The 10,431-nt window shown below is 40.4% G+C and overlaps 1 protein-coding gene across 1 annotated transcript; it reads right to left on the bottom strand.

Annotated features, from left to right (window-relative positions):
* Window positions 1–1,861: 1,861 nt before the first annotated feature.
* LOC121585676 (serine/arginine repetitive matrix protein 1-like) lies at window positions 1,862–3,028 on the bottom strand. Its single transcript, XM_041902006.2, has 4 exons — window positions 2,950–3,028; window positions 2,789–2,818; window positions 2,619–2,651; window positions 1,862–2,444 (listed from the first exon to the last, which is right to left on the bottom strand). Exons 1-4 carry the CDS (start codon window positions 3,005–3,007, stop codon window positions 2,272–2,274), a joined length of 294 nt encoding a protein of 97 aa, XP_041757940.1. The 5' UTR covers window positions 3,008–3,028; the 3' UTR covers window positions 1,862–2,271.
* Window positions 3,029–10,431: the final 7,403 nt, after the last annotated feature.

Raw genomic sequence — 10,431 nt, 5'->3', positions numbered from 1 at the left:
CAGGAAGCTTCAGGTCAGAAACAGAGAGCAGTGACTCCAGGATTGGTATTCAGAACACAGGAAGCTTCAGGTCAGAAGCAGAGAGCCGTGATTCCAGGATTGGTATTCAGAACACAGGAAGCTGTGTTTTGTAAATGCACAATATGGTTGCACCTAATTTTATGGGCTGTACCAAAATGACTGCCTACAATATATACTAAGATGGAAAATGGTAATAACATTAACATATTATTAGCTTTTTACTTGGGTCTTCTTTCATCCTCATATTTGCATGTCTAATTTCCACTTCCAGATACCCGGTCTTGAAACAGTTAGAAATTATTTAAAGTAGAACATGGGTGTTCTATCAAGTTTTTACATGTTAACCAGAATAAGAATAGCATTATGAAATGTCAGCTAATCAAGGCCATTCACTCTAAATAAAGCACCATTTTTTAATCCCTTTTATTATGTAGGAATATAATCTCAATTTGATTCATTTTTAACAATCAGACATGGTTCAAGGATGGAAAACAGTCAGGTAGAAATATCACTTTGCTCAAATAAGTTTATTTAGAGATGTAAGAGACAGAGGTTTACACTAAACATGTTTTGAAATGTATATTCATAAAACATGTTCCATACATAATGTGTTAAATACTGTGTGTATAAAAATGCTGATTAGAAAAAACTAAGAAACACTTTTGATTGAAACACTGGCTTTGTGTTGGAGAACAGGGTTATTGTTAGACTATCCACTAAATCTATGCCAAGACTGAGTACAGTACAGTATAACATAACAGTCAAATGTACTGTATCGTCCTCAACTCTGAGAGAGATTCTGTGATTTCTTTAACATTTTTCTGTAAAGGATGAAGAAAAATAAAGTTTATAAAGTATTTATAGTATTTTCACCTTAGCTAAGGACAGTTTTTTGTCTTAGTTCGTAACTCCATATTGACACCAACTGGCTAATAATCAAAATAGCAAGAGTCTCTCTAAAGGCACGGACACACCGGTAGAGTTTGACAGCCGAGAGTACTTAGCACCTCTGAACACCAGCCGTAATTTGCAAACCGATTTTACATGTAGAAATATTGGCAGTCAGACGCCCACCAGCAGGGTGGTCGCTAAAACCCACCGCGCCGAACGAGCGGCGAACAAACAGCAGATGAACGGCAGATCGACATACAGTGCAGTGAGTGCGCTCCCTTATATATTGAGGTATTTTCATGCAGTGGTGTAAAGTACTTAAGTAGAAATACTTTAAAGTACTACTTATTGGTGTATCTGTACTTTACTTTACTATTTATATTTTTGACAACTTTTACTTTTACTCCACTACATTCCTAAACAAAATAATATACGTTTTACTCCATACATTTTCCCTGACACGCTAAAGTACTTGTTACATGATGAATGCTTAGCAGGACAGGAAAATGGTCCAATTCACGCACTTATCAAGCGAACACGTGGTCATCCCTACTACCTATGATCTGGCAGACTCAATAAATATAAATGCATTGTCTGTAAATGATGTCTGAGTGTTGGAGTTTACCCCTGACTATCTGTACATTTTAAAAACAAGAAAATGGTGCTGTCTGGTTTGCTTAATATAAGGAATTTGAAATAATTTATACTTCTGATACTTAAGTATATTTTAGCAATTACATTTACTTTTGATACTTAAGTATATTTTGAACCAAATACTTTTAGACTTTTACTCAAGTAGTATTTTACTGGGTGACTTTCACTTTTACTTGAGTAGCTTTCTATTAAGGTATCTATACTTTTACTCAAGTATGACAATTGGGTACTTTTTCCACCACTGTTTTCATGGGAGTGAGGTCCTTGCTATTTTGAAAAAGGTTGGTGAATTTAGAGCAGTTTCATTGGCTCTTAAGGTCAGTGTCAAGTCACGATGCTGCAAAAAGCATGCCTCACCCTGGATTTTAATGGAGGCTGAACTAGTCTCAGACTGGGGTTTTTGGGCCTGTTGTCATGTCATAACATTAAATGGTCAATGCAATGCTACATTTTATTCACAGAGAAAGGCCCTTGAGTTTGTGTTGAACCTACCACTGAGTTGTTCCACAGGTTTTACAGTAAACAATATGCCATGTCATGCTGACTTTGTTTTACTACCCAAGATACATCAAAACAGCTTCATCATGTGCGAATGGTTCTGTACACGTCCATGTTATGGCATACACAGTAATATGATACGATATGGGGGTTTTCTAGGTAATCAACTAAAAGTAAATGTTTGCCTCTGTGTGTCTTTGTGACATTTCAGGGTTGACGACGAGAGGGCGGTGATCTCCTCTTCTGCTTTGGTGGTGCTACCTTTCTCCTGTTACCACCTGCTGGCCCAACTAACTTTCGTGACTTTTGCTGTGGAGCAGGAGGAGGAGGAGGAGGAGGAGGAATTCTTTTTTTCACACCTTCATCTGAGCTCTCATCCTCTGAAAATTAGGCAATGTGAAACTTAATTGTGGAACTTTACACACATTTGACTGGTTTTGTCATGCATTTTTTTTAATCCACTTTTAATATCTAGAATGTTACGACTGAGATATTTGCGCTTTGTGTTGACAAGGTGTGTGCGTGTGCGTTTGTGTTTGATTATAGTATTTTACCATCCCGGTCCTCAACACTGTTTGCTGCGCCACCTATTGGAAAAAGAAGCAATCACATTAAGGAATTGAAACACATTCATATTATTATTATTTTCTCATAGCCATACATTTGTGACTAAATGGATCCGATATACGGGTTATATTCCTACACATAACAAAGGGACACCTACCAGGTCCAGTCATCCCGTTAGGTTTAGAAGCTGTTGGGAAACAAATTATAAACAGATACTTTAGATATCCACACAGTTAGGTTTATTCCTTCATTGATAATTTTTGTTTACCAGTATTCATTCAGTAGTTTTATTGTGAATACAGAATGACGTAAACTCACCATCTTGTCCAACCTCCACACTTGTGCTGCTTACATCTAAGATGAGACATGTTGACATGTTACAGAGCAAGGCATACGTTTTCGGTCTAAATAATGTTTTGTTCATTTCAAAGACATCACATTTCATTGTGTTTAATGTTGTGGTATTTGCTAATCTGCAATTATACTACACCAGATAATTAAAAGCCCTTACCAGCAGTCCCTCCATTGTAATACTGTGGCTTATCTATAAAGAAATTGCAAAAAAATTGCATAATCAAAAAACAGTATAACTATATTGCTTTGCTTCAACATTTATGTAACAAATGTTACTGTCTGCCAGCAAGCTTCACTATACTGAGGAAATGTTGCAGGATACAAGAATTACCACTAGATGGCGGTGTAAGACTAAAGGTTCCAGTATTTCTCCTCTGCTTTGGTTGGTTCTGAGTCACTGAAAGGGCTAGACAGACTTTCCTGACATTCAAACCGACATGTAATTTCCGAATTGGTTAAGGTTAGGGTTAGGGACAGGGTTGAGGGGTTGGTTAGGGTTAAGAATCCGTTTTTGATTTTGGCTAGTCGGTCTGTATAGCCCTTCCCATGGGTCACTTCCAGTTGTAAAAAATATTTGTGCCTGTGATCTACACTGAGAGGCAGTGATATCTCTCTGTTCTTCTCAGGAACACTCCACAACATCCATGCACAGAACAAAACCTCACTTTATCCCAAGAGCAGGCTATCACAAAGGTGACAGGCAGCATGTTATAGAACTAGTCATTTAACCATCATGTCTTTGGGTGGCAGGTAGCTTAGTGGTTAAGAGCGTTGTGCCAGTAACCGAAAGGTCGCTGGTTCTAATCCCCGAGCTGACTAGGTGAAAAATCTGTCGATGTGCCCTTGAGCAAGGCACTTAACCCTAATTGCTCCTGTAAGTCGCTCTGGATAAGAGCGTCTGCTAAATGACGTATGTATGTCTTTGGCGTAGATAAAACATGTTATTTCAGCTAATTTTAACAACAACAAATAAAGAAAAACGTAACTTTCAGAAGGCATGGTTTACCTGTTTATGCCTGACACACAAGTCGACATAGTTACACCACTATTGTACTTCCGCTCTCTTGAGAAAATTGATTTATTTGACCAATCTCAACCTTCCTGGGTTTACAAGCAAGTATGCCCAGTCTCGTGTCACAAGGTGTGGGGTCTGTGACTCAGCCGACAAACAACCATCTGACCTGGGCTAGTCAAGACTACAAGACCCACCCATATTTAGTGAGGATGATAGGCTGCATCCCAATCATCCACTCTCTTCCCGAAGTGTGTACTTGCACACTCCCTGCCATGGTCAGAATCATGCCTAGAGCTTCCCCTCTCCCATAGGTAGGGCAACACACCCCTCCCCTCCCTACCGTGCTCACTGTTAGGCTGGTCCGAGGAGATGGCATTCATGCTCTCTGTGGAAGAAGCAGAGATTACCATTATGAATGGGTGTATAGGACCACAGATTATAGGTAAAACTATAGGCTTATTGAGCATTGGTTGTAAAGATTCAGCCAATGAGGTGATGCTGCTCTCACCAGTTGGTGCTTCGTCCGAGGTTGAGTCCTTATCTGTTTGTGAGAAAAGGCTGGTTCAGAATCAGATAGCAATGGCTCTTTCTTTATATGGGCTATTAATGGAATGATTTTAAAGTTGCATGAAGGTCAACATAGGAGTTCAGCAAAAGCAGAACGTCTCTCAGACTTCTGGGATTACCTGTGAACATGCCTTGGGCAGCATGATCTGAAAGTATCACACAGAGACACACACAAGATACTGTAAATTGCTACTTAATAAAAGTTAATAACTACTTTCTGCTAATGTTACTGTACATACTGTTTGATTCAGCAGCTGTGTTTCTGTATTCAGTCATAGTGCCAACACTTACTGCTATTAGTATCGAGGTCAGCTTGTACTAGCACAGCTGCCAGAGAGCAGAGGATGAGAAAATTCCTGGAAACAGAAATTCAAAAGAGGAATTTAAAACCAATGTGCTCTGCTAATTGCAGACTAGATAGTAATTTAAATGTTTTTTTATTGTTACATACACCCGAATGGTGCAGTGAAATGTGTTGATTTACAGGGCCAGCTATAGTGGTACGTCGCCCCTGGAGCAAATGAGGGTTAAGTGCAGAGCACTGGCCTTGACACAGCCACCTTCTCTGTTTTAGACTGTCACTTTGATACTGCATGCCTGTCTCTGTTATTTCAAGATCATCTGTTATTCTGAATTCCAATTTCCAATCAGACTCCAAATCCTTCTAGTCAGCTGGCTGTTTTAGGAATATTTCAGTTGAAGTTCCACCCGAAGGACTTCTGAAATTGTCCACAACCTTTTCCCATTGACCTGAGAGCAGACCTGTTTCTTTAATCAATGTATCATCTTAATGTGGCATTTAATCATCTTAATGTTGCATTTTCAATCCACTTTCTATTGAAAAACCCTGGGACCTTAAAACATTTTTTTTTTTTAATTTTAAAATCATTATAAAGGTTTAGTGGCATCAAAAAGAAGTACAACGCGTTAAAAAAATAATCAAATACGCTTAATAACCCTCAAACATGGTCATAATACTGATAATAGACTTACCTGGTCAACATGCCTTGAGGATAGAGTCTGGATCCTGAATTGTACCGTAAAGGTGTCAGTATTACACTTCCACTGGTCCTGACGCAGAAGGTGGTGGTGGTGCCTTTATACCTTTCCCAAAGCCCATTGGGGATGGAAGGAGGAGTGGCCTGCTTACTGTGGACAACCTGTGAAAGAAGAAAAAACGGTGTCATACCTATTGGATTTCATTGTGTGACTTAATGTAAGGATTCATATGTCTCCTAACTACATACTTTCTCTCAAAGGAATCTCTCATTCCCCCAAAAGGCACACCTAAATATCACAGAAACCTTTTGTTACATGGGGTATTTCTAACTTCATATTCCCCTCTCTTTTCTGTGTGTGTTCTTTAATCTGAAGGAGACGCTGCGCTACAGTCCCTTTAAAGTTCAGCCTCTATGCTACAGTGGCTGTCTGAGGGGGTGTTGGGAACCTGTGCCAAGTAGCGAAGTCATAGTGGAATGATTGTTAGAACTGCATCCCAAATAGCACTCTATTCCCTATTTAGTGCACTACTTTTGACCAGAGCCAATAAAGTAGTGCACTAAATAAGGAATAGGGTGCCATTTAGGACGTAACCCTGATGATGGGAAGCTTTGAACAGCCTCTTGTCCAGACCAGACTACCTGGCCAGGATTACACTACACTACTTCTTCTGAGAAACGTGTGTACTTTCCTGCACTTTAGGTTAGTGGCCGGCAGCATCTCGGTAGGAGGAATTCCCTGGTCCCAAATAAGGATCCTGGACTGAAATGTTAAACCAATTAAACAAGTAACGCAAACCCGGACTAGGGGAAGGTCAGGATAAACTGTCTGATTTTGGTCCAAAAAGTTGGTGAAATAAGGTTACAAGGGTCTGTTTCATTCGAACATAATCCTAAGGCGTTAGTTTCCGTAGATGGGCTTGATAGACTGAACCAAGATTCTATCAAACTTAACAACAGGCTTAGCTTGGCACAGGCAGATCTTACTCCTCTTCAAACTCTCTACATAGCTTATACTACTTTTTAAGTGCAGTGGACGTGGAAGTAGGATGTCATCTTGCAATGCAGACTTTGTAGTCTCAGGGTAGCTTATGTAGTCACGAGAGTTATGGAGAAGGCCTCAGGCCCTTACTGCCCTATGGATAGTATATGCAGGCTTTTGATTCACACATGCCACATAACTTTTTTTATAACAATTATAAAGAGAGTCACACACAAAATACATTACATACGAAACAAAATCAAATAACAGTTATCATTTTCAGCAGCAGATACAATCGTAAAGTACAGTTAGCATTTTAACTTAGTAATACATCCAATTGCATGTCTGATGTTGTGTGAAAATGTTATGGCCCTTTTTCAACAAAACCAGCTTTTAATGAATGAAAACCGACTCCAGCACAATACAGATAGCAATTTCAGTGAATAGGTTAAGTATAGAGTAATAGTCATTAGAGTGCAGTTGCCATGTGAACTCATTGCCCCAGTCTGAATACAATGGCAACACTGGTATTGCTCTCTGGAGAATGAAAGGCAACTTTGAGCCACAGAATGCGGTAAAGTTTGTCCCAAAATCACCTGGAAAAAGAAGTTCCGCACTACCAGACATGGTCGATTTCACAAGCTCATGCCGCTAAGACTAATGCCCTTGTAAGTCCCACCCTCCCATTCGCATCTTGTCCACCGCCGTCATCCGATCTGCTGGGTTATTTGCTTTTTATCAGAAGGAACAAATGCCAATGGAAATGAATTGGCCGTCCTCAGACAAGACAGGAAGTCTATCCATCTGGGTTTTACCTTTCCTGGCTTTCTATGGGGAGCCGACGCAAAAAGGAAGGCTCCTCTCCAGAACAGAACAGAGGTTAGAGCGTTGACAATGGGAGGAAGGACTCCCCCTGTAGTACAGTTACATCTCACACGTCCCCTTGCTTTGGTATTTAGGCTTGCTCCGGCCCAGGTATCAAAGGAATCCTCTGTCTGCTCTCACTAAAAGGATTTCTCTCTTTAAGTGTAAAAGGATAATTAGCCGTTTCTCTCTCTCTCTCTCTCTCGCTCTCTCTCTCTCTCTCTCATTATGGAGCGGCTGATCAGGCCGTTTGGAGAGATCTTTTCAAGACAAACATTGGCCTGGAAAGCCTTTGAAAGCTGATAAGGTCAGATTTACATGTGCATAGGGAGGAGGAAGCCCATGAGTGCACTGGACTACTAGGGTTCCATCCCAAGCACTGAAAGGACTGGGTCCTCGCTTCACTGTACAGTAGGGAACCTCACAGAGTAAGAAAACATAAGATTACAGTACTGTATATCAATGACAGTGGCAGTGAACCCTCTTAGGGAAAGTTCATGACTGTAAACACATTATACCTCATATAACTCATTGACGTAACTATTTTTGATTTACTGTTTATTAAACAACATACAAATACTTGAGTTATTATTGATATTAATTACAAATCAGAGTATTATTTTTCAAGACAAGACATAGTGATTTACTCCTGATACATCTCGACTTTCACTGTAATAATCTGTTTTGAATACGATGTGATGACACAAGAGCAAACACTCTCAGGTCTCCAGTGTCCTCGCAGATACTATTGAATAAGATCGTTCGGTGCCAACATTGTAAATTGCCTAAAATAATTCAGCTGCAATTTCCAGAGCTTTCCGTCACCATGAAGAATCAGACCCTATGACTAGCACATACCAGACAGGATTTATTCAAGTGGGGAGGGTATTGAATGTCTTTTTAATATATAGTGTCCCGGATAGGCCTAGAATGAACCTGAATCATGATGTACTGTCTTTATTGTGCAGAGGAATATCTATGGACTGTATAATTGATGGACTCACCAACTGTAATGAACAGTATAGATACTTAGGCCTACCTATCTTTTGGGTTGTGCTGAGTGACATGTTCAACACTCGTTTATGAAGGGAACACCTATAACATATGATACAGTGAGGGAAAAAAGTATTTGATCCCCTGCTGATTTTGTACGTTTGCCCATTGACAAAGAAATTATCAATCTATAATTTTAATGGTAGGTTTATTTGAACAGTGAGAGACAGAATAACAACAAAAAATCCAGAAAAACGCATGTCAAAAATGTTATAAATTGATTTGCATTTTAATGAGGGAAATAAGTATTTGACCCCTCTGCAAAACATGACTTAGAACTTGGTGGCAAAACCCTTGTTGGCAATCACAGAGGTCAGACGTTTCTTGTAGTTGGCCACCAGGTTTGCACACACATCTCAGGAGGGATTTTGTCCCACTCCTCTTTGCAGATCTTCTCCAAGTCATTAAGGTTTCAAGGCTGACGTTTGGCAACTCGAACCTTCAGCTCCCTCCACAGATTTTCTATGGGATTAAGGTCTGGAGACTGGCTAGGCCACTCCAGGACCTTAATGTGCTTATTCTTGAGCCACTCCTTTGTTGCCTTGGCCGTGTGTTTTGGGTCATTGTCATGCTGGAATACCCATCCACGACCCATTTTCAATGCCCTGGCAGAGGGAAGGAGGTACTCACCCAAGATTTGACGGTACATGGCCCCGTCCATCGTCCCTTTGATTCTGTGAAGTTGTCTTGTCCCTTTAGCAGAAAAACACCCCCAAAGCATAATGTTTCCACCTCCATGTTTGACGGTGGGGATGGTGTTCTTGGGGTCATAGGCAGCATTCCTCCTCCTCCAAACACGGCGAGTTGAGTTGATGCCAAAGAGCTCGATTTTGGTCTCATCTGACCACAACACTTTCACCCAGTTCTCCTCTGAATCATTCAGATGTTCATTGGCAAACTTCAGACGGGCCTGTACATGTGCTTTCTTGAGCAGGGGGACCTTGCCGTCGCTGCAGGATTTCAGTCCTTCACGGCGTAGTGTGTTACCAATTGTTTTCTTGGTGACTATGGTCCCAGCTGCCTTGAGATCATTGACAAGATCCTCCCGTGTAGTTCTGGGCTGATTCCTCACCGTTCTCATGATCATTGCAACTCCACGAGGTGAGATCTTGCATGGAGCCCCAGGCCGAGGGAGATTGACAGTTTCTTCCATTTGCGAATAATCGCACCAACTCGCACCAAGCTGCTTGGCGATGGTCTTGTAGCCCATTCCAGCCTTGTGTAGGTCTACAATCTTGTCGCTGACATCCTTGGAGAGCTCTTTGGTCTTGGCCATGGTGGAGAGTTTGGAATCTGATTGATTGATTGCTTCTGTGGACAGGTGTCTTTTATACAGGTAACAAGCTGAGATTAGGAGCACTCCCTTTAAGAGTGTGCTCCTAATCTCAGCTCGTTACCTGTATAAAAGACACCTGGGAGCCATACTTATTTCCCTCATCAAAATGCAAATCAATATATAACATTTTTGACATTCATTTTTCTGGATTTTTTTTTTGTTATTCTGTCTCTCACTGTTCAAATAAACCTACCATTAAAATTATAGACTGATCATTTCTTTGTCATTGGGCAAACGTACAAAATCAGCAGGGGATCAAATACTTTTTTCCCTCACTGTATATGCAGACAAGTCAAGATTTTCTATCAATAGGCCTATTGATTATCTAAAAAGTACTCCTGTTCCCTTTATGGTACAGACAGAGAGCACTTTGTTTTGGGGGAAATTGTATTGCGCAACAGCACTGGATTAAACTTTTTACATATATCAAGGTCAGTGTAACAAGAACATTGTGCAATGCAACCATATTCCAGACTACTACAGTCTGTGAACTGTCTCGTCAGATAGTCCTTCATTGTCCTGACCAATGGACAGACTGAACACTTCTAACAGTTGAATGTAGGCCTACATAGGCATACACTTAATTCATTTCACGATTTAATTGTATAAACTACTATATGTAATGGTGGTG

Source organism: Coregonus clupeaformis, chromosome 17, assembly GCF_020615455.1.
Source record: "Coregonus clupeaformis isolate EN_2021a chromosome 17, ASM2061545v1, whole genome shotgun sequence".
Taxonomy (NCBI): Eukaryota; Metazoa; Chordata; class Actinopteri; order Salmoniformes; family Salmonidae; genus Coregonus; species Coregonus clupeaformis.
Note: the sequence above shows the minus strand (reverse complement) of the source record. Positions and strands in the feature narration are given on the sequence as shown.

Excerpts from the sequence above, each read along its gene's own strand:
- LOC121585676 (XM_041902006.2), bottom strand. The coding sequence starts at position 3,007 with ATGTCAACATGTCTCATCTTAGATGTAAGCAGCACAAGTGTGGAGGTT. Across the intron at positions 2,652-2,788 it reads TAACGGGATGACTGGACCTG|GTGGCGCAGCAAACAGTGTT; the intron begins GTAGGTGTCCCT and ends TTTTTCCAATAG. Across the intron at positions 2,445-2,618 it reads CAGTGTTGAGGACCGGGATG|AGGATGAGAGCTCAGATGAA; the intron begins GTAAAATACTAT and ends CCTAATTTTCAG.